The sequence below is a fragment of the Parasteatoda tepidariorum genome, chromosome 6 (assembly GCF_982258835.1).
Source record: "Parasteatoda tepidariorum strain Cologne lab strain chromosome 6, Ptep-v5.0, whole genome shotgun sequence".
Taxonomy (NCBI): domain Eukaryota; kingdom Metazoa; phylum Arthropoda; class Arachnida; order Araneae; family Theridiidae; genus Parasteatoda; species Parasteatoda tepidariorum.
Window position 1 is genome coordinate 92,484,164 of NC_141760.1, and position 26,255 is coordinate 92,510,418.

Below are 26,255 nucleotides of genomic sequence, written 5' to 3' on the forward strand. Positions count from 1 at the left end.
TTTTAATGCATATACATATTTTTATTTTGAAATAATATTACATATAAAACCATTTTAAAAGTAAAACAAAAATGTTAGATAACAGAAATGCAATATAGAAAACATGAAATCATTAATTTTTCTCATAAAAATTGACTTATAAATTGTAAAAAAAATGTATTATTAAGGTGGGCCATTTTTATTTTCAAAATGCTATAGTACGGAAAAGATGTCATGTGTAAAACAGAAATTTTACATAAATTTTAAAATCGGGTAATATTTTCCAGTCAAGCATTGCACTTAAATTTAGAAAAACTGATTAAATTGAAAAAAAAAATTTAAACTTATTAATACCACTAAAAATTTTTCAATCCACATACTGTAGTTTCTAATGCCTAATTTATGGTTTAAAAAAATGAAATAAGGTTAAATATCATTATTATTTCAAAGCATAACAACCATATGATATGTTTGAAATATACAAAATAACTCCATTTATTCATGCCTTTTGCTTTATACCCTCATCGCTTATCACACACCACATAATAAATAAAAGAATATAATCATCGGACAGGGTTTTGAATGTTATGTCCAAAGAAAATTTTCTTCAGTAAATGGCGAGAAATTTGAAAAACATATATAATTCCCGCTTTTTAAGCACACAGCAATTGATATGCACTGAATAAACAATAATATTTTAACATATTGACTTTTTTTAAAAACCATAAATTAGGCATCAGAAACTAGCGTTACGATTGTACAATTTTAAGAAAGTGAGACGTGCATTGGGAAGATATTAACCAATTTTAAAATTTCTTATATCAAAATTATTTTCATATAAGGCATCTTTTCCACAGTATAGTGTTTTGAAAATAAAAACTCTGTTTTTTCAGCCAACCCTAATGTATTATATAATATATATAACAGAGAAAATGTATCATGTTTATACTGTTCAATATAAAATTATACAATCTTGTAGCAGGTTATACATGAGATGAGTGAAATAATTTTTTCATTGCTAAATATTAGAAACCCAGTGTTTGGCACTCACTTTTTGATAATTTAATTATTGTCTGTCTGAAATAAAAAGTTTGTAAAAATAATTACTTTGCTGAAATTAGACAATCCTAACAGACTCCATATACAATATAAGACTAAATTGCATTTAAATAAAACATGAATTAATTTTAAATTTACAGCTGTTTGATTACAGCAATCAATGAAATTCTTCACCAATGAAACTTTTTTTCAGCATTAAACATTTCACCTAATTTAAAGAATATTTTTCCAATTTTTTGGTTAATATGAAGCTCCTTATACTTGACATTAATTTTTAACTTATAGGGATAGTATAACTTTCCAGATTTGTATCTCTGATAATAAGATAAACTATCAAAAATACAGAAAATTTTTCCCCATTAAAAAAAAAACTTTAATTTTTTTTTTAACATTCATAGAAATATATTTTAACGAGGAGGGAAATGCTAATTTTTAAGAGACAATAGAAATTTTCTAACAAAAATTTTAAAAATATTCCAACATAAATGCAGCCAATAGTTTTTAAAATTAAACTTTTACACTTGCTATTGCAAATATATAAGTTTAATTAAGATAATACTTTAACAACTATTATCACAGTCATCTTCTTCCTGCAATATATATTCAGAACTATGTGAATCAGGACTATGAGTAGCATGTCTATCATTATCACTCTCCTCATTGCTTTCTAATACCTCAGAAATTTGCTGAGGTTCATTTTCATCAATGTAGGATTGAGATACATTACTTCTCTCATCAACCACGTCTAACGATTGCAAAGGAACTGAATCTGTTAATGTCTCAATTCTGTCGCACATTGTACTTGATAAAGATGAAGCAACAATTTGTTCGTCAGTTGGGTACTGTAAAACTTCAAACGAAGACGAATGTATGGAACCATCATTAAAATCAACAGACTGCGAATAAATACTGGAATCATTGCTTGCTAAAAGTATATTTTGGGACAGTTCACTGGGCACTACACTGTTTCCAGAAGATTCTATTTCTTCAGTAATTCGAGATGAGTAAGTTTCGTTTGCCAGGGTCACCTCTCTGTAGGACTCACTTTGCAAAGGGAAGAGGGTAGCTTCATTGTTTTCAGAATATAATTCAGGCTGAAGAGTTTGATCAGCACTGGATGATTGGGATACATCTTGTTTATAGTTTCTATCAACATTGTAATCTGAAGGGGAATCAACACTTTCAGGTGGATTTATAACTATTTGCCCACTTTCACTAACCAAGAAAAAGTTTTCAGAATCATTATTGTCTACAAATCGTGATTTTAAAACTTCAGCTTCATTTGATGCTTCAGATTCAATAATTAAAATTTGAGTCCTCGAAGCATCATCAGTGGTGCTATTTTCATCCATAGAGGAGGATGCACAATTTTCCTCCTGGAAACGAGAACGCCAAACTTTGGAACGCTGATGATCATGTGAACCAGAAACTTTACTATCAGATGTGATGTTTAAATTTGGATTGGATAGATCTTCAACATTCTCTGGCAACTCAGAATTGCCATCAATGTTACGCAGACTTCCGTCTGTACATTCTATTAAAGTGCATTGGTCACTTCTGTCAGCTGAATAAGATGGAATGTTAGAATCACTATCATAAAGAGCTTGTGCTCCATCTGTGCATTCAATCAGAGCACACTGACCACTTCCATCAGCAGCATAAATGTTTAAACGAGATTGTACTAATTCACTAGAAAATGATACATCATCTGTGCCTTCAATCATGGAACATTGATCACTGCCATCAGCAGAATAACTCTGCAGTTTTTGCCCCTTTGTTTCAAAGGGAGTTGACGTAACATTGGCATCAGCATTCTCTGTCTCGTCTACAGATAAATTCTCAGTGCATACATCAACATCATCAGATGATTCTATATGAGTTCTAGAATTATCTAAGTTAACAACATTGTCATCACTGACAGAGGGGGAAGCGAACTTTGCATGAGAGGAATCGGAAACTTCAGAAACTTCGCAAGTACTTGGTGTTGAAGCAACCAATTCATTCGTATTTGCATCCTCGTTTGACTGAGTTGATCTTTTAATAACCCCACTTGTTGATTGAACAAGTTGATGTTGCGATGATTCTGACACACTTTCGTTTTCCGGCGTTCCGGAAACAATTACAGATGAATAAACATTTGTTATTTCAGATGACTGACTTACTCGATGTTGTGAATTATTATCTTTTTCCTCATCATAAGTCACAGATTCTGTTACTAATGAATCAGTGTCTGGCTTATTTAGGTATGGGCTATCACCAGATGCGTAAAGCTGAGAGTAACTAGGGCCTTCTCGAATAGATCCCATTTCAGCAACAAGCAGGTTTGCAGATTCATCATGAGGATCATTATTTAAGTTTGAGGATGATTCAGCAATTTCAGAAGGTGATGTTACTCTATCAAAATTATTATTGTCATGAATTAATGAATTTCTAAAATCACTAGCAGAAGAAACAATTACTTCTAATAATGAAGGTCGTGAATCTGTATTACCTCCAATGGTATTTCCAGATGCATTTACTGATGATTCAGAAGTATAGCCTGCTGTTGGTTGCTGGTCCAAGTTAGTGTCTCTAAAGCCAGTATCTCTTGCTCCACTAGTTGATTGTTCTACCTTTTCTTCTTTGGCTTTACAAGCTACTTTAGGAATGAATTTCATTCTTCTTCCAAATTTTTTAACTACAATAGCTCCTTTTCCATCTTTATCTGAAGAACTCGAATTTTTCGCTTTCTGCTCTGTTTCTGGTATTATATCTGGACTTGACGATTCTACTCTGGTACAACTACTTCCAATAAATTCACATGTGCTTCTGTCTAATTCAGAAGTTTCAATGACATTGGAATCAGACACTAATTCATTGTTAGATTCAGTATTTTCTAATGTATTAGAAGTAATTTTTGTATCGCTACTAACAATCACAGATGGGTAAGCCAATGAGCTGTCAGTACACGAACTATTTTCCACTTCATTTGAATCTTCATTGTTACCAGTAGACTTCTGATTCAATTGAGTTGAAGATTGAGATACTTCAGAATTGGAAATATAAATAATTTCTTGTCCTGGATTAAAATGAGTTATCTGAGATGAATAAACTATGCCAACAGGATTTGAAGAAATGTCGACAGATGAAGAGACAGTTACAGTGTTATATGGTGGCACTGAAGATGCCACGGAACTAGTGATTAGAGTATTGTTTAAATCTCTTTCAGACTGAGAAATGGAACCTGTTGCATCTCCAATACAAATAGAGGCATCTGCATTTGATATTGAATCACATAATTTGTCATTTGATGCTAAATCATAAGTGTCTTCATTATCTATTTTATCTGACGAAGTGCAAGGATCGGTACTGCGATTTGTTTGCCTGCTTTCTGATGACTCGCAAATATTACTTTGTTGAGTATCATTATTTTCAGCTTCTATCTGAATTCTATTGTCATATTCATTATTATCATCCATATCAGGTAAATCAGATGACTTAGAACCATACCTTGAAGACTGACAAATGCAACTTAAAGCGCTATTATCTTCAAACTGCTTTTGTGTAGAAATAAGATTTTCACTTGAAGCTAACTCAATGTCATCCGACGACTCACAAATATTTTTTGCTTCACAATCGCGATCTGAAGGGTCCACATTCTGATCCTCTAATGAACTAGAGGTTCTTCCATAAGCTTCACACTCATTTGAAGACTCATTTTCAAACAAATCTTGGGATTGGGGCATCAAAATACCTTCTTCAGTTCTGTTTGATTGGGTTACTTCGCACGCAGAATTGTTCATGTTTTCATCAAGATTTCCAGAAGCCGCGTTAATTTCATCAGAAGAGCAAACTTCCTTAGATGATTCTGCTGATTCATTCTGATCATTAGAAAATAGTTCAACAGAGTGAGAAACTAAGCCAGGCTGATCACATTCACTCAATTCATAATCTGGTGCATCTGACGTTAATGGAATGGATAAAGTAACAGACTGACTAACTTCGTCAGTAATTTTATTTTCTTCAATATTAGCATAGTGAGTTGAAAATTCATTACCTTCATCAGAAGACACACAACATTCCTCAAATGGAAGATTATTATCTTCAATAGACTTAAATGACTGACTTACTTCACAAGATGGGTTTATAGATTCCTCCTCCTCCTCTTGATTTAATAATATAACAGATGATACTAAACTTTGGCTGTCAGAAGCAAGGGTAGAGTCTTCGGAATTATAATCACTCTCTTCAAACACTTCACATTCATTGGAATGCAACTTGTTGTTTATTGCTGGGTCTACATTTTCAATGGAAATATTTTCTGTTACTGAAGACTGTGTTACTTCACAAGAAGTAGAATTTTCTGCAGTAATATTGCAAACAGATATTGGATTACTATGGTCTGAAGAGGCACATGGTTCTCTGCTATCAGACAATGTATTCATAGATTCAGGTTTGTCATGGGAAACCATTAAAGGTTCACATTCACTGGAACTATTTTCTGCTAGTACAGCTGTATTTTCAGAATGTATGCATTCCTCAGCTTCATACGATTCAGTCACTTCACAGTAGTTTTCTTGATTCGATGATCTTTCATGTCCTCCAGACACAGAATTATCATTAAAATCAGAAGGATCATCTGGCATGTTTAAATTGCTATGACTTTCCAATCTGTCTGACTGACTGACTTCACAAGATGTGTTTTTAATTTCAGAATCTGGAAATTCTGGTCCAGTATTTTTACCAGCATCGCAAGATGACACACAAAAATCTTTGGATTCAGTTGGATGTGATGGCATGCTTGAAGTTGATTGACTACAGAGTTCAATATTATAAAATTCCTCTGCTTGTTCAGAAGCTTCATCATTTGAATAGCTTTCAACTTTATGAGATTGGCTGATTTCTGAAGTAGATCCTTCAGAAGTTATCGAGTGTCTAACTATGTCATCTTCTTTCAGGCCTTCATCAGCAGAAACAAGAGCATCTCGTCTGCTGCTCGAAGCATCAGCAAAATTTTCAATATCTTTTGGACTATTCTGTAAAAATACATCACATTCATTAACATTTTCTTCATTAGGTGATTCTACCTTGGAATTACAAGACTGAGATACCTCACATGATGAGAGTTTTCTTGAGTGGGACTTATTCAAGTGTTCAACTTCAGAATTATCAGCATATATTTCTCCCCGAACTACATTTTCAGATGTAACTTCAGAATTATCAGCATATATTTCTCCCCGACCTACATTTTCAGATGTATCTGAGTGGAGCTCATTTTTTGATTTGGAAACAAGATTTAATACCTGTTCATCACACTCATTCGACTCGCTTATGACAGCTAATAATGTGCCTCTATTATTTCTAGATGACTGACTCACTTCACAAGATGCATCTTTAGAATCATCGTCAGATGATGATACGTCAGATGGCAAACTTTTTGGAGACTTAGTAGTACTAATTTTCTCCTTCAGCTCTTCAAGTGGCGTACGATTCGGAAATCTTCTAAAATGAGACTGAGTGATATTTTTTTTCTCATCCAAAGTTTCCAGAGAGCTAGATGACATTTGAGCATTTTGAGACTCTTCATTGCAAGATTCAACAACTACAGTTTCAGCAGTTGTTGCTTCAAGAGATATTGTGGGCATTAATTCATTTTGTAAATTTTCAATTCTTTGAAAAGAAGGAGACTCTTTTTCACTGTCTCCAGCAGTCAGAGTTGGCATTTGCTCACTTAGCGAGCTGTCCTCATATGATTCAGAGCTTATATACCTCTGATTGTTTTCCAAATTTTTGTCACTTGACTGGACATTCAGATTATTTTCTCCATCAACTTTAAGTGCATCAGAGGCTGATGTACTACTACAATCTGGTGACTCACAGATATTTTCTGGTAACTCACTCATTTTAGTCATTGAAGTAGAATCATTATCAGAATCAAATGAAAGATGCATGCTGATGGTTGACCGATTAGAAAAAGAGGAAGAATCTTTTAAAAATTGACCTTCAAGATTCATTTCATTAGGCAATTTAAGATCAGGTTCTGTAACATTGGCAGCATGATCAGCTGGCTGATGCTGACTATCAAAATCATCAGCATCAACAGATGGATCAGAGACAACATCCAACACTTCATTCAACGTGTCATTTATGACAGAGCTTGAAACGGACTTATTCTCCTGATTAGAAGCTTCATGCAATTCAGCAGTCATTTCAGCTTCATTGCCACCAAAGGACAGAGTTATGATGGCTTGTCCTTCTTGTTCATCTGAAATTAGCAAAGTATTATTTGTTTTATTTTCTTCAGATACTGAAACATTTTGCTCATCTGAAAGTGGACAATCCTCAACAACAATCTGAATTTCAATAACATCAGATGATTGAGGGTCTTCAACATTCTCAAGCTGTTTCATCGAAGATGATGAAAGGTCATTCATTACAGAGTCATTCAAACGTAACTCTGGATTATTACTAGAAGATATGAAAGGGTCATCATCTGTTGAGTGAATTTGTAAATTTATGTTTATAACAGAATCTTCCTCCCTATTTCTATCTTCAGCATTTTCATTAGCTATAGATTCTTCCAGTATCTGTGGACTACTAAGAAGAGAAGATTGCTCCTGATGTTCATTGCTCTTATCTGAAGACTCAGACGTAAAAATTTTCTCAGAATTTTCAGGCTTTTGGTGAGATGAAAGCTTTAGCATAACATCATCATTGTCAGTTGAGCAACTTTCTATATCAATTAACTCTTCAGGTGGAGACTTACTTACATCATCCTCCATATCTTGAGATATGATGGCATCTGATGACATTTGTGGAGAATTGGCCTGATCAACATTTTCATGGGGCATAAATTCTTCATTACCACCTTGGTACCGCTTTTTGTTTGCAATATTGTTAGAATCACCGTCATCATGCTCTCTTTCTTTTCTTTTTGCTGCCTGCCTATCTGTACTGCTTTGGTTTTTATTAGAATAAGGTTCAACTGATTCTTCGTGCGAGCTTGCCTCCAGTTTTTCTTCAATAGTAGTAATATTTGGTAAAGTAACTGCAGAAATTACCTTATTTGAATCTGCTTCTTCTTTTATTATTTTTTTCGGTGTATTTCTATTTCCCATGCTTAATTTCACTTTTTTTGATTTGTCTATGGAATTCTCTGTTATTTCTTGCAATGGATATTCCTTTTTTGGAGAAATTTTAGAAGATGACAGAACACTTTTTTGCAAGCTCTCCTAAAAAATATCACTCAATTAAGCATAATGAATACACAAAGTGTTTACAAATAATTTTCAATATAACTAAAATTATAAATTTTTAAAAAATTTATATCTAAAAAAACTTTTGACCTACTTTGCAGATTTTTACATATTAACAAGATATTTTTATGTTTTGAGAGGACCACACAATATGTTAGCTAACCAGGGTTGGGTTTTTGACGTCAAAAAGTGGTTTTTGACATGACAAGGGTATAATACTGGTTTAAACCGTCAAAAATGTCAAAAACTGAAGTTTGCCAAGAAAATATATAAACTTCAAAACTACCAACAGTTGCCATGCATTATATTGAAATTTAATTATACTATAGGTAATCAGCAGGTTTTAAAATATTTTTTAATTAAAATTAAGGTAAAATAACAGAATTAAAATCTCAGAAATTTATATTCAAATGCATGTGCAGAAAAATTTTGCACAAAATTTTTTTAAATATTTATATTTTGAAAAAAAAATTTTTTTTTTTTTGATACTTAAGAAAATTAAAAGTTTATATGCATTTTTGACATATAAGGAACATATAACTAATATTTATAAGGAACTTACAAGTTATGTTGTATAAATACAAACTTGATACAAGTGTATGAAAAAATTTTTTAATGTTATACCGAATATCTTTATTATCCAGTATGTTAATTTGAATTTAAAAGTAGTTATATTTGGGAATAATGATAAATATAATTCATATTGTTTATTATATTTATTTATAATTATTACACTTATCATTTTAAAACAATTTTTACCTCTTAATTTTTCCCCCCACTTCAGAGCCGTTTTTAAGGATGGGCCCTGGCCCAGGGCCCCGAGTTCTGATGGGGCCCCCGAAAAGTCTAAAATCTCATTGCATTAATTGTTTTGTTTTTTTTAATTCTAACTCATTTATTATTTATAACTCGAGAGGGCCCCCAGATCCCACTTTTTTCTTCTTTTTTTAAAGTTTTATTCAGAGATTTATTCAGATTATTTTTTCTTTTTTACATAGTCGGATGCTTTTCAAAATCTAATGGAAGTGTTTACAAATATTAAATAATTGTTATTCTTCACTTTTCTAACCAAAAGAGCAATAAAACGCTTTTTCCACTCATGAAAATGTCCCCACTTTCGTAGCTACCACCCACGGAGTTGTCCAATAGCCTCCTCACTTTACACTGCGAGAAAATGTTTTTAGCTTCTTGATATTGCCTAGGGGCTCTTTTTTCCTAACTTCGGAAATATCAGATATCCACAGAACCTCCCTTTTGTTTGATTTCTGGTCATAAATTTCTAAGAAGAAAACATTTCTAAGGCTGTAAATAGGGGGAGGGTCTTGTTAGAATCTGTCTTGAGATTTCCATAGCGTCTTTAAATTGGGACTCGTTCAATTCAAATTTTTCTCTCCTGCAAAATTTAGAAATTTGTTCTAATTTATTATAAAAGCTTTTTTTTTCCTTTAACCGTCCTAAATGTTTCAACTAGCCTAATTGCTTCATTTATTTAATTATTGTAGTTGATTTAATTTTGTTATTTTTCAAATCAATCGTAAGAGGAAAATAGGAATAAATAGGAATTTCAATATCAAATTTTCGTAGGATATTAAGAAGACATAAATCTTTCACGTTGGAGGTAAGAAAATGCTTCTATTAAATCAATTTTGGTAAATTAATTTGATTTTAGGGAAAACGTGAAAGGTTTGAGCAGTTTTTTATATATACATTGAGATATTTTTGTTTATTTATTTAAATGGCGGGCCACTATTCAATTCCCTCTTTGACTGGCCTGTTTGCCAAAACTCTTGATTTGGTCTGTTCTGGATAAAATTGATACAACAAATGTAATTTTATTTTAATTTTACTTACTGCTAATAGGCAGAAACAACATACGATTTTGTTTAATAGCTATTAAAGCTCTAGAGCATTGAAATCAAATGATCATCAGCTAAAAAAATGTTTGAACATGAGAAAAATTGTTTAAAACTCCTGTATGACCAAACTTTCCACGTTTCCCCTAAATATGTACACGAAATTAATTTATTTAGTCAGCTTATGATTTTATTGTTTATTGATCATATTTGTTTCTATTTTTAACTCCTTTTTGTTGCTATTATGTGTTTAAAGTTAGTAAGGCTTCTCAATTTTTATTAATAAGGCTTTTTAATTTCCTAATCAAAGTCGAAACATTTCTTAAAATTATAAATCGAAACTATGTATAAAATTTTGACAGCTTTGTTTTTATTTTAAACGTATGCATTTAATTTAATAAAATAAAAATAAATAAAAAAATGGAAAAAATATAAATAAATGACTGAATAAAATAAAAAACTTCGTTGTCGTATCATCTTTTAAATAATTTGAGTATTAATAAATTATTTAAAAATAAGCAAATTTTTAGTTTAAAAGGTAAAAAAAATTTTGATTTGTTCAAAAGGTGTTTGTTCATGCTCCATCATTCGATCATGAGACTGTTTAATATCTGTTCCTAAGGATCAGAATTCTTTTTATTTTACTTTATTGTAAGAATGATATATACTTAATACTTTCATGTGATATGCTGCAGTTTTAAATACCTAAAAGATGATTGAAATCGTCAATTAAAAAAACAATTAATACTTTAACAATTAATACGCTAAAAAGTAGTAAAAAAATAACTGTCGCAAACAAATTAATATTAAGTAAGAACGAAACAAAAATGATATCAAAATATGCAGAATCACTAGTGAGACATGTGGGATTATGAAAGACATCGAAACCAACTTGACTGAATAGTAAAACTAGAAGGTGTTTCTAAAATCCGGAAATCAATCAGGCTTCAATTTATTTATTTATTTATTTTTTTTATCAGGGACTATTCGTTAGATTTCAATATGGGCTATGTTTTTTCTTAGATTAAATATTAAACATTAACAAATATTTGTCCTTTAAAACCTTTCATTCTATAATAATTATTAATTCTATATTCATTCTATAATAATCTTATAATAATTATTCTATAATTGCAATTCTAGAACTAATTTGCTAATTGATATAAAGCTTTAGTGTGTTCCACTGATATATTAAATGTCTTACATCGGCGGAACCCCGACATTACGATTGAAGTTTATTAAGGTAATTACGAATATTATAACCTAAAAACAGACTATTTTTAAAATATTTAATTCGAGGAATGTAGATTTTTCATCGTTCTATCATTTTCAGTCTTAAATAAGGTTTTATATCGGACAGTTAAATTTGCAGTCCTTGTGTTATATCTAGTCTAGTTTTGAATTTATTTTTGGTGCATATACATGAGCTGAAAATGAATAAGATAAGCCGAATTATGGTTTACTTCTAAATAAACTGAAGATACTTGTTATAAACGTTAAAAATGGTAATTTGGAAAGCATTTTTTAAGAATGTCAAGTATCCAAATGACTTCATTTATTAAATTTAAAAAAAAAAAAATTAAAAAATATCCACAAGGCAGGTGTGTATATTTGGGGCTGATGATTACGAAATCTAACATAAAACTGTGAGATAGTGGGCTCTATTCCAGCTGACAGTTTTTAATTATTATTTCTTAATGGTGAAAAATGTTTTTCTTATTTTTTTAAGTACGCATGATAATGACTAATAATTTAACAATTATTTAAAAAACTGGAAGGCTCCGCTGCCTGTTCATTTTGCTCACTAACCCTCGTGGTTGCTTCTTTCATTCATTGCAGGTTAAGAGGAAAAACGGCTTGTCTCCTTTTTTTTCTACAAAAATTACGATTGAATTACCATTTACATTTTGAAAATGATTAAACTTAAGCAAATCAATAAAATTGGTACCAATCAATAAAATTGGAAAATTGGTACCTGCCGCAGAGTTATTACTCAATAAAGTTGGACTCAAAGGATAGAGCATTCTCCTCCGAATGAGTGCATCGAGTTCGAATCCCAATGATGGCTCATCGGTATGAATTCCACACCCGGCTTTTACCGACCACAGTGCTGACGTGAAATATCCTCAGTGGTAGGCGGATAATGGATTAGAGTTCCCTTGGTATCAGACTAACCGTGGGAGGATTTCGTGGTTTTCCTCTTCATGTAACTGATATGCGGGCTTGTTCCATCAAAACGTCCTCCACGAAGGCAAAAATTTCTTCCACTACTTGATCCTGGAGTTCTCTTGTATGCTGGATTGGGTTCAAAATTACAAGGCTACGGAGTTAAACATTAGTAGTAGTAAACTCGAAATCGGGTGGGCAGCTCAATGACTGTAATAAAATAAACTAATAATTTGGCCACGATAGCTTGGTTTATGGTAGGGCTATGAACTCGTGTTCGTGAGAATGGGAGTTCGAACTGAGCCGGGCAAATAATACCCAAGTATAAAATGGTGACTGGTGCATTTTGAATCTGTCGGGGTCATAAACTCCTCCAAGTTCTCTTAACAATTCAATACCTGTGGGTACTGATCCGGGAGTTTCCTTGTCTTCTGGATTGGTTTTAAAATTCCAAGGCTACGTAGTTAAACATTGGCTCAAAATTGATCCAATGTTTTACTTTTTTTTATAACTTTCAACGGCGATTATAAAAAAAAAATTAAAAAAAAAAAAAAAAAAACTAATAATCTAACCGTATTTCCTTGTATTTTTTCTAACTCCTTGCAAATTTTCTACACACCTTCATAATTTGATGCTTCTAAGTCTAACAGATTTTGATCTGCAAAGCAAAATGTATGTCTTACAGGAAATTGATTTTGATGACGTGATAGAAGATTCGCTTCTCAAAAAGCGCGAAAAGTATTGTTACCATAAATTTTCGATAAAAATAATGTATATAAACATTTATAATTAATTTATATGTTTTTTACTCTTAAAATAAAATAATTTTTAAAAATTATGCAAAATAAATCTTTTTTTCTCTAAATTTACTCATAAAGGGCCCCCAGATAATGACAGGCCCAGGGCCCCTATAAACATAAAAACGGCTCTGCCCCACTTGTATTAAGAATACAAATAATGCATATCTTGAAAGCAAGAAGTAATTATTCAACAGCTGAATATTTAGATATTCAACAAAACTATATAGTATTCAGCAAAATGAAATTCACAAGTGTTTGGATAAACTAAATTTTCAGCATAGCAAATGAATAGGCTGAATATACTGTAAATCGACACTAACTACTCTGTGTATTTAACAGAAAGCACTTAAATTTGTATTGTCTTATGTTAAAATGAAGATTTAAAAGAATATTAAAAAAAATTTCTTTAAAAGATGTCTAATGTACAAAACTGCTCATGTTTATCTTTAAAAATGTTTAAGAAGATTTAAAAGAATATTAAAAAGATTTTTCTTTAAAAGATGTCTAATGTACAAAACTGCTAATGTTTATCTTTAAAAATGTCTAATTTTTAGTATAATCTATACTATACACTAAATTTGGTTATAAATAAATTTCTTAATAATATCACTGCAGATTTTCAATAACACATGAAAATGAATACATAATATTACAAAAGAAGTGAGCTTTCAAAAGTACAAGATTTTGGTTACTATTCAAAATATAAGTGTTTCTTCAAAATTTAAAATTTATTTTTTCTAGAACATATTTAGAAACACTATCCTTTATAAAAAATATATAAATTTTATGTATTAACTAAATTTCACATATGAATATAGGTTTTTGACATTTTAGACATTTTTGACATGACGGTTTAAACCATGGTTTAAACCGTCAAAAACTGTCACATGTCAAAAACCTGCCAACCCTGTAGCTAACACAAAGAGATTTAATTTAAGCAATCGAACATACAAATGTACTTTTTAAATCAAATATACCTAATTTATGCAAAGAGCAATAATTCAATTTGTAAAATCTGAATCAAACATACCAACAAATTTGAATTTTTGTCTCCTAAAATATAGGGAATAAGCAGGAAAATATGTACCATATACTTAAATCAAGAAGGCAGTCAGAAATTCAAACCCTGTAATGCTATTTCTAATATTTTTTTATACTGGTATTTGGAACAAATTACTTAAATCAAAAATTTCTTTTAACTCATTTACTTCATTCATGCAGAAAATAAATTTTTTAGACTATGTACAAAATTTATTTTACCCTAAAATTTAAAATATAATATTTTTGATTATTAAACTAAAAATCTTGCAATACTTTTCTTATAAAATGAACTTTGGGTTCCAAAGTTAATTAAGTATTATCACAGAATTTTTATTATCACAATTAGTTTTAGAGACATTTTGAAATATCCAAAAAGTAAAAATAACTTTAAAGACGTTAATCAAATGTAGAATACTCTTGTTCAATCCTATTAATAATACTTTATTTAAACAATTTAATAAATGTTAAATATTTCTTGCACAATCACATCTTAGTAATTTAATATAGTAATATATGGCAATTGTAATGCAGTGGAGTCTTTTTAATTCAACCTTGACTAAATTGAAAGGAGAAAAAAAAATATTAGGGTTATTTTCCCACTTTTTAGCTCATTTTCACAACTAATTCCATAGAATTCCATTCATACATTTCCTTTTTTATAATTTTATCTTATTGTTATGTGGAAGATAATTCCTTGCTGGTTGTTCCTTGCTTGATGTCAGATAATAAAAATGATGTGGAATGAGAACTCGATGATAAACTACATTTGTTTTGTTCCGAAAGTGAAAAATCTGATTTTAATAGATATGATTGAATATAAGATTGGAAATATTTGAAAAATTAATAAAAAGTTGGTGATTTATTTTCATTTAGTGATCAGTTTATTTTTTTATCACGTACACATTCTCAAAATATGATTCTGAGTGGATAGTGGATATATTTGTTTCTTTTGTAAGTATGATTCTCAATTCTTTCATTTTATAATAAGTGTGTAAATATATATATATATATATATATATAAACATATTATTACTGGTAATTTAAATATTATAGAAAACTTTGATAAAAGGCACAAAATTTAGACCCATTTACCATATATCAATCAATAAAATTCTAAAATACTTTCTTAATGATCTCAATAGTTTTTGTTTAAAGATATCAAATAGATTCTCTTTACCTTTAGGTATGCTAACAGAATGGAAATGGGGTGTATATTATTACTTTAAAAACTTTGTTTTCAATAATAAGGATTATTTAAATAACAATCCAACAAATTTTTCTAATATTTGTTCAATCAATTAAGTAACTTCAAAAAAAAATTTTAATTACTCCCATAAACAAAGCTAACAATAATTATGCAATCTTCTGTAAAAAATTCTATGTTGAACTTTTAAATACGGGATTAAAAAATAGCAAAATTTTAAACTTAGTAATTGCAATAATAATACTGTCATTAAAAAATTTTTAGCTTTATATAAGAGATTAAAAATTAAAATTAGCAATATACAATTTCCTTACTTAATAATCAGCCCTAAATTTCATAAAATTCCTGCAAAATTTAGAACTATCACATGTGGATCTAATACTTATCTAACTAAACCTGGCACCATTTTCTCTAACTACTTAAATAAAATTACAGTGAATTCGCGATAACTCGAATCTGATGGGACTGATGAAAAACTTCGACATATCGGAAGTTCGACTTACCGTTAGTTTCGGTTTTGGACTTTCAAAATATTGTCGCATTATTTAATTAATGATTATTAATTACAAATCTTCTAAATGCTTACAATATTTAAGATCATTTTTCTGACAAGCCATTTACGATAAGACTGTTTGAAGCACTTTATGATACACTGGTCCATCGGCAACTTTGCTGTTGTGTCACTATGCGCTGTGCATTTATCCATAAAGTGTATCACTTTTCTTTTTTTAGCGAAGAATTTCCGATCCAATTTTCTTACATAGTCTTCAGATAAAACTGATGTCATCCAAAACTTTTTGTTAGACTTGTAATCCAAAGAATACGTTTTTACATTCTTGAAACATCGGGGATTTCGGTATTTTCCAATAACAAGCAAGGACAATTTCTCTGTCCCAGACGCATTTCCTCCAACTAGTACAGTCAAACGTTCCTTGCTCATTTTACCCCTTGAGGAGTTTTCATCCTTAAACATCATAGTCTTATTTGGAAGACATTTAAAAAATAAACCCATTTCATCAATATTGAAAACATCATTTTCACTGTATCCTTGAAGTAAATTTGGTAACGTTTCATTTAACCACTGTTCACATACTTCTAGAGGGACAGCTTTAGCTTCTCCATGAAGAGTGCGAAAGACAATATTGTGTGTGTGTTGCAAAGGAAGGGGCAAGATATCAGCTCCTAGGCTTTTTTTCTTGCTTTAAAAGATCCAAAAAAAGTCGAGTTAAAGGGAGTAAAATTCGAGTAATCGAGAATAATTAACATGAAATTGAAGATAAAAGGGTCGGGACCTCATAAAAAAATCGAGTTATAGTAATATTCGAGTTATCGTACTTCGAGTTATAGCGAATTGACTGTATTAACAATATTTCTAAAGAAGGTTTCTCTTGGATTATCACTACTAATCAATCGATTTTAGATTTCATTAAACATAATAATAAAATTAATTCTATTGCGACTTTTGATTTCCAGGATCTTTTCAATAGCATTCCCCTTTCTAAACTTAAAGATGTCCTTTTGAATTATTACTATGATTTTAAAAATATCCTTTGTTGTGATTTTGATTATTGGGAAGTTCTGATAAATTTTTGTCTTTTTACTAATTATCTTTACAATGGAAAGGATATTTTTCTTCAAATTGATGGAATACCACAAGGATCTAATTATTCATCTCTCTTAGCTAACTTATTTTTGCATTATTATTAAAAAAATTATACTCTTAGTATTAAATTTGTTTTTAGATATATTGATGACTTAATTATCTTTAATTTTCAAGATTATACTATTTTATTAAATGATATTTACGGTAAGGAATTAATCTTGCTTCGTAATAATGATGATAATATTAATTTCAATTCTTTGGATTTGGGTGCATTAGTCCACACCACACATCAAAATGGGTCCGGGAATTTGTAAACACCCTGGGGCATATGAGGATCTGAAAACCCCCATGAATACCGTAAGACACAAAGGGATTCCCCAAAGGTTAATGTGTGATGTGGACTAATGCACGACCGAGTCATTGGGCCTTTCTTTTTTACAGAAAAGACGGTCTCATCAGTCGTATACTTAGTCATGTTGGAAAACTTCGTATTTTCACAACTGGAAGAGCTTCAGCCACATGTCTTTTTGCAACAAGATGGTGCACCACCTCATTGGGGTATCATCGTTCATAGTTCTTTGAATGACCATTTTTCAGGAAGATGGATTGGGAGAGGAGGTCCAATTCCTTGGCCACCCAGATCACCTGATATAACGCCGCTGGACTTTTTTTATTTGGGGATTTATAAAGAACAATGTTTACAGGAGGATTGTGTCGAACATTGATGATCTAAAAGCCAGAATTACAACCGCAATAGCCTCTGTGGATGCCGACATGCTTGCCGCTACCTGGCGTGAAATTGACTTGACATTCTCCATGCGACGAAGGGGGCACAATCAATCAATCTATGCAATAGCAATCAATCTAGTACCTATTAGCAATCTAATTATTCTTTGAATGTTTCTATGCATAAAAAAAGAACAAAATTTTATTAAAAATCAACAAAGTCATGAAGCATAAAAAATATTTAGAATTATTTCTTAAAGGAAAAAATACTCTATGTATAAAAAATATTTGCAAAACAACACTTTAAATATGATATACAAATAGTAGTTGTTATCTAAATTTGATATAAAACAAAAATCTGACAGAAACACATTTTACAAAACAATTTAAAAATTGAAACCAGTGGTCTGTCAAGGCCAAATTTATTACCGTTTAACGGTATCTTCACAAATTCAACTTTAGGAAAAACGGTAGTTTCACAAAATACTTTTTCCTAAAATTTTATTTTTGTATCCCGTAAAAACGATAAATCCACATTTTTGTATTGATTTTTTAATATAATTTCTAATTTTCACAAATTAAGTCTAAATTTTCACAAAATAGGTACCTCACAGAAAAACCTAGACAGACCCCTGGAAACACTAAAGCATATTTCACCATACCTCTATTTTCTCTTGAACAAATACTCTTTTCATTACAAGCTTTTTATCTGTTTTTGCAGTAAACTTGTACTTTTTTTCCTCCTCTAAAACATATTAATAAAATAAATTTTGGAAACTAAATATAACTGCATATAGTATTAAACAAAACTTTTGATAGAAGAAAGCATAACTGCCTCCTTCTACAAACTGCATGCAAATTACATTCATATAATAAATGCACATTCTTTTAGACATATTCTATTACCTCAATTATGAAAACCATTTCAGAGATGAAGAAAAATATTTTTTAAAAAACTTTAATGAATAGTATATCTATATGTATAATAAAATAAAGAATTTGTGTATATGTCTATATACTGGATTGCAGGTGAACTCCAAGCCCTAAAAATGCAACATTCAACATGATGCTAATTTAGTATGATTGTAAACAAGTGATGAAGCCCAATTTTCAATTTTTTTAACTACATTTTTTATTCGAGGGCATTTAAAAAATGGAATTTTTTCATTGGCATAGCAGATGCCATTGTTTTAAAGTTAAATGCCATTGTTTTAAAGTTAACTAAAAATGATTCAGTTGTTATTCCAAACATTATTGATGTTATCTTTAAATTTTTTGACGTAACTAAAAATGATTCAGTTTTGTCAAACATTTTAAAGATAACATCAATAATGTTTGGTGGCTTATAGCTCTAATAAAAAAAGCTTATTGCGAGATGCACACTAAAAAGCAAAATTAATGGAGAGTACTAAGTTGCCTGAGAGAGTGTAAAAAGTCACCTTACTATTATCAACGACAATGATGCTTCATTTTGATGATAGACGATACTGGCATCGTGGTAATTGATGCAGTTTTAATAGGTACCCAATATACTCTTACATAGGTACAAAATATACTCTTATATAGATACGAAATATTTTATGAGCAAATTTGGAGATTTACATTTTTATGTTAGATTTTTTTACGGCCCTTTTGAAGATATCTGTACAGGAGAAAGTAGCTTGATTGAGGTTAATCTTAAAGCTGATTTGAGCAACAGCATTAATGAATACAGTTGATCTTAATTTTGAGAGTATGAACTACTGTTTTGCTTAATCTAATAACGAAAAGCTAACAAAAAAGAAAACAAAATATATTACAATTATTTTAGCTTTATTATTGTTATTGCCATATCATTTTGTGCAAAATTTCGTTGTGTTGTGCAGTCCTGATTTATTGAGGCTCAATTTTTCACCCCATATGGAGAATGGGTACTAAGCTAGTGTTAAATAAATCATTCAGGATATCACTGTTCAAAGTTCCTATCATATTCTTTCTTATAAGACTAAAACATTTATTACAAAAATAAAATCACTATAAAAATATCACTTTATTAACCACAAAATCTAATTTTATTGCAATTACATTATAATAACAAGATAATGATATAATTTTTTCTCTTCAACGTTAGGTAACTGTCAAAGTGAATATTGAGATTTGAAATATTATAATTAACCAATATGCAATCTAAATTTGCGGGTTACATACACCTCCTACACCAGAATACTATTCTTAAATTCAGAATTTTAAGGATTAAGTAGAATAAATAAAATATTCAAATAGTCTATAAATTTATGTTACAGCTTATTTTAGTAATTTCTAATGAGAATCCAATATTAAGGTAATTTCTAATAAATTATACATTTCATGAAATGAAATAAGACCTTTCCAACCAACAATTTGAATGATGAAAATTTTTTTTGGATCCCTACAACAATTGTGCACTAAATAGTTAGTACATTTTAGTTACATGAATGTCAATAGCACCAATTTAAGAAACTTTTCATGAGTAAAATAAATAAATTTCATTCCCTACTGAGAAAAAAGTAACAACACTTTCAATCAGCATGGGCAGCATGATTCGAAATTTTCAAGGGTAAGTTTTTCTTTTTTAAAAACCATTAACAAAAAAAGTCCTTATGATTTTAAACATATGTCTTGATATTTTTCTTAAGAGTTAATTGAAAAAACTAGGAATGTCGACAAATTATAAATGCTCAATTAAATTAATTAAAACAAATGAATAATTTAAATCCAATTTTATGCATTATCACTTTTATAAATTAGCAATATAAATAATTTGGAGTTTTTATTATAACTTTAAGAATATTCAATACAGAAATAAAATGTTTTTTCAGTAAAAAATTTAATTGAAGAATGGTATTAGTTTTAATGGTAGTCATAACTTAAATTGATACAAATAATGAATGATAAATTTCACTGATAAAATTTTACAAAATACATTACTATTTAAACTTTTTTTTTTTTTATTGCTCATTCAATTATTTATTTATTATTTTGATCATTCATTTTTTTAAACTAGTACAAGTATTAAGTTCAATTTGGATCATAAGCAGAACTGTTCTTTTTCAAATTGCCAAAAATAAAGACTATCGATTTAACACTTTGTGGAGCAGTAGCATAACCACTTTGAAACAGAAAAAAATATCATTAGAGGAAGTAAATTTGGTTTTTGTTACAGATAAGAGCAAATTATTTTCATACTCGGTGCAGCATAATGCTTGTAAAACTACATTTATGAGTATATAAATTTACATTTAAAGAGCTTGAACAAAAATCAATCACTAAATAAGAAAAATGTATTAGAGACACAACAAAGAATTCATTAAACAAACAATATAAAACAAAAATTTTACTTTGAGGATTTCTTAAAAAAAAAGATTCCCTCCCAAAAAAATATTTTTAGATAAAAATGTATTCTTAATAATTAGATAAAAGAAATAAGACAATAATACTTGAAAAAAAAGCTAAATAAAATTCCAACTTTAAATGAAACTTTATTTGCCACCCCTAAAACAGGGCTGCCAAATTTCTTTTAGGGAAAATTTCTTCTAGGGGTAATGGTTCATTCTAGTGGTAATTTGATTTGAAGTTATTTTCCTAACCACTGCATGTTATTGATTTAAAAGTTATTTTCATAACCACTGCATGTTATTGATTTAAATTTTTTTTCCTAACCACTTATTGTTATTGATTTAAAAGTTATTTTCCTAACCACTGTATGTTATTCATTTAAAAGTTATTTTCCTAACCACTGCATGTTATTCATTACAACAAAGCTTTTAAAACACTAACAAAATTAGTGTTCAATTTTTCTTTAAATATTTCCGCTCAAAATGCCTTTTGATCATGATTACATATTCCAATACATTACAATGGCCTAAATAAGAACAAAACTCCCTATAAAGCCACACAGTTTTGCAATGATTTTTTCCACAATTACATTTTCTTTTTTGGCTACATAGATTTTGTAATTCAAGTATTTTTAATACAATGTTATTATGATACACGAATTTCGAGTTGGAGTTTTCCAATTATTTATGCTTAATCTACGGAAATTCCATTGTATATTAACATTGATTGTTTAATCAGCAGTTATTAACCATTTTTCAGACATTAACCTTTAATCTTCACACTAGCTGCACAATGGGCTATTTGAGACAGCCTGGGAAACATCCCGAAGACATGCCATCATAATTTTGCTAGGCCACTTCCTCGATTTAGACACAGTTCTGGAGGGGAATGAAATTTTCTCCAGATTTCTTTACTGCTTAGCGACAGACAGGACTTTTGGTTCCACAGATGTTATGAGCATGTATGCACTTGGTGGAGTCAAAGATGAAACCCCAGCTACTCTGGCTATGGTCCCATTCTCTAACCACTTTGCTACCACAGCCCGATAAAACAATTGGAAAAGTTTTGATGGAAAATATATTTTGTATCATGCACTGCGCATAACTTAACACATCAATTTAACTAAACATCACAAGATTGTTTTTTACCCAATACAAACTTGTTCTGAAATTTACGCCATAATACAACTACAAATTTCTCCTATAATCAATAATTGAAATACAATACTCAAAAATATTAAAAGAAAACCATAAGATAAATAATTGCTTGATAAACACATGAACATTTTTCTATTGTTTACAAACAATAAAGACTAATTACCATTTTGAGATTCATCGGGCTCATAAGCAACTACAGTACCCAATGTGTCTTCATATTCTCCAGCAAACGTATACTGTCCCAATTGAAGAATAGGATTTTCACTGTCAATACCCTGAAAAGAGAACATGAAAATAAAATTAAACTGACATAATATTCAATCAAATAACAGGATTTATTGGTGGAATTAGATAGTTTGAAACCTTAAGCTCTCATGAAAATATAATTATTTAAACAGTTTTTTCATAAATTCATCTTTAACTTTTTTAATTTAATTTTACAACTTCTGAGTTATACTAATCTAACACATTGAGCAATTTTAAAAATTCCACAATATCTGGAAAAAAAAACTTTTTCTTTTCTTTTAGAGATATGTTTCCAAGAAAAATGTTTAAAAATACTGAAATTCTTATGTAAACCTTATGTAAAAAAAATGAATCTTTAACTATGTGTTCTGTATTCGAGATATTATGAATTCTATTCTATTGCTGTATTCTAAAATGCAAGGATTAAATTTTATTATTAAAATTTATTCACTAGAGAATTAATACAATTCATACATTTCCAAGTTGATTAACTATTTTTTATTACTTTATTTATCAAAAATTGAAATAGAAAATAGGATTTTAAACAAGAAATTTCAATTTCATTAAAGCATTTTTTTTTCTCCCTTTGTTAAATTGAGTTAAAATTTAGACCAGTTTTTTTTTTTTTTTTTAAGTTTTAGTTCAAAATAGGTGGTAAATTTTTTTTTCTGGAATTAAAAATATGTTTTCTGTTTTAGTGTATTAAATTCAAAAGGCAGGTTTTTTCTTTCCAATTTTGAAGATGAGTGATACAGTGACATGAAACTCCTTATTAAGGAAGAAAAGAGAATAAGTTTATAATAATAATCAAAAATCTGTCTCTGTTAATAACACTTCTCAAAATCTCCACAGCTCAATTGAAAGATATATAATGTGAATAAAATAAAGTATTATTGATTTAAAAACAAGAGATAGAAAGACAGAAATCTTACAATCTTCACACAAACAAATTATGATAGTATGATCTATACCAGTATTTCTCAACCTGGTTTAGTAAAAAAAATAAAAAAAAACTAATAAAATATTTTCAAGTTTAATCATGGACTAATAAGGTGAGTTATTTGGACCAGCGGAATATTTTAATACAAAATTCTGTCACTGAAACAATGTTTTGACAAATGTGTTTCTGATTATTCATATAATGCTCTCAACAATGAGAAAATATTTTGAGACTAAACCAATTTAAATATGCCATATATCTTGGTGTATAAGCTGACCCCCTATTTTTGATTACAAGATAGAAAATTTCTGTTACGTCAAGTATGTAAATTGTAATCTCTTAAAAATTGTGGAACTTTGAATTCTTTGTATCGGGGTGAAGATGAATTTTCGTGGGATATAGCAAATGAGGATGAAGTAAAATCCATAACAAAACGGAATCTGTATGACTACACTGCTTGCTAAAATTGAAACCAACCCAAATATTTTGGAATTTTTAAAATTGTAGTTTTATGGCATGTTTTTTAAGTTTTCATTGCATTATATTTCTTAAACTACTCTTGAATAAATTATCTTAACTTTGCTTATTCGTAATTTTTTTTCTGAATGTAATTTAAAGTTTTTCTTTCTAAAAAAGACTATTTTATGTTAAGAAAATATGAGAGAAAATACAAAATTAATTTTATATAATACATTAAAAATAGTTTTTTGAAGCAATAAATTGATGCAGAGTTATTCTTATCTATCTGATTGTTTATATCACATTTATATTTCATGATCAACAGATGCCACACTTTATTGCCGGTATAAGGTTGATCCCGCGTTTTTTGTAAGATTTTGAGAGGCTTGAAAAGTTGACATATAAACTAGGATGATATACACTAATAAAAATTTACATTACTTTCGATACAAATATTAATCAGCAGACCAACAACAGACTAAGGCTTGATGGTTAAGATCTCATAATAGAATAGCCAGGTGCACTTCTTCTCCGAATATAAGTAATTACATAATAATAATACATTCTTTAACTTTAGAGGAAAAAAAGAGACCATAATTTAAATGTGCTATAAATATTAGAAACATGAACTTGAGCCTTATAACCTACATAACAGTATTGGAGGAATATTAAAGTTAATTTAAATATATTTAAAATTATTGAAAGATATCCCCAAGACTATTTTACATTGATAAGTATTAACAATTTTTAAAGAACTTGAAATACTAATCAGGGGTCTGTCCAGACATTTTGTGAAAGGTCCGTTTTTCGCGAAATTTGTGAAAAAATTACTCACATTCCTTCAACCAGGGTCCGCTTTTATGAATTTGTGCAAATAGGGTCCGTTATTGCAAAAAAAAAAAAACTTTTTCAAGGAGTTTTTGAATTGTAAAGACATACAAGATTATGCTCAACACTGTAAAATTATAATTAATAAAATTAAATTTTCAAAAATAAACAACAATTGCTGCTTCTAAATTAGAGATGCAACATACAAATATTTGGTATTTAGCCTATATTGCTGAACGCAGAATATTCATTTTGGACGAATAATGGAAGAATCGTCTGCCGAAGACAAAACTTAATTCGTTTACATCCATCTTTCTTGTTTTCTGCCCTGGAAAGGGTTTATTCGATTAACAAAATAATAATGAAGATAAACAAATTTGTAAAAGGTTCGATTAAAAGAAAAATCATTTTGTGAAGGGTCCGTTTTTAAGTTAAAATATTTTGTGAAGGGTCCGTTTTTAAGCTAAAATATTTTGTGAAGGGTCCGTTTTCATGAAAATATATTTTGTGAAGGGTCCGTTAACGGACCCAAATTTCTTCTAAACAGACCCCTGCTAATTCAGCAAACACTACTTATATACATACCAAAATTTTACATGGAATGTCTTCTTGGAATAAAAAATTAGAATCAATAATTCCATTTAATTCAACTAGAACTACAGCTTCCTGAAAGAAAAATATTCTTATATCATTAATAAGAAAAAATGTAAAAGCATTAAATAGAGCAGACTATTTAGTCAAATTTTTAAATATGCATGAAGTGAAAATATGTTTTTATTATTATTTATTAACTCTAAGTTTATTTTTACTTCAACTTTAATCCATACATTTTAGAATTACATTTTAATAGTGTTCTATTATTTTATCTTTGGGTATTTGCATCTTAAATATTTGATGCTGCATTAACCCAAACTAGTCAGGTATAAATTGTAAATAAATGTAAATAATAATTATTTAATGTGTTTATTCTTCAAACCATTCATTACGCTTCAAATATATTAGATAAAATATCCAAAGCTTACAGATTAAATATTTGTACTAGTAGGTTATTAATTCTGAGTTATGGTTGTTTATATTTTTGTCTATTACTATTTATAAAATCAAAATAGCTTCGAGGGAGTAAAAAGAATTGAGTAGCTTCAAACATTTAGTTAAAGTTTGCCTCCACAGAAACTAGCATTTTTGATGGTAGAGCCGTTGTCAGGTTGTCTTCATAGTTAAAGAAATAAGTAAAATGATTATTATAGACCTACCAAATACAAATATATCAGGGAGAAAATTAGGTATTTAATCAAAGCAGCAATTCAATAATTGCCATATATCCAATAAGAGAAATAGGACAAAAAAAATATTATAATTTTTACCTCTACTTCATATTCTGAATCAGAGCCGTCTTCCATATTTAATATTTGGAAAATAGCAAAGCCCAAACTGAAAATAAATCAAGCTTGTTTACAAAATTTTTCCTACTCGCTGCTTTTGTTTTGTTACTTCACTTCAATTTTCTTAGCTCCTAATGGACGAAGACACTTTTTTACGCTTTAACCTTTTTTAAAAATTTTCGTTAGAAAGCTAAAAGCTAATTTCACAATGCTATTCGCAATA

General features: G+C 29.4%; 1 protein-coding gene across 2 annotated transcripts; it reads right to left on the minus strand.

The window, feature by feature from the left end:
* LOC107449912 (uncharacterized) lies at positions 1-26,158 on the minus strand. Of its 2 annotated transcripts, XM_016065586.4 has the most exons (5): positions 26,015-26,158; positions 25,236-25,316; positions 22,341-22,452; positions 18,329-18,411; positions 1-8,249 (listed from the first exon to the last, which is right to left on the minus strand). In XM_016065586.4, exons 1-5 carry the CDS (start codon positions 26,048-26,050, stop codon positions 1,599-1,601), a joined length of 6,963 nt encoding a protein of 2,320 aa, XP_015921072.3. In that variant the 5' UTR covers positions 26,051-26,158; the 3' UTR covers positions 1-1,598. The 2 variants fall into 2 exon arrangements, with proteins under 2 accessions (XP_015921072.3, XP_042905244.2); XM_043049310.3 differs by lacking the exon at positions 25,236-25,316 and having other exon boundaries at positions 26,015-26,151.
* Between the last annotated feature and the right edge of the window lie 97 nt (positions 26,159-26,255).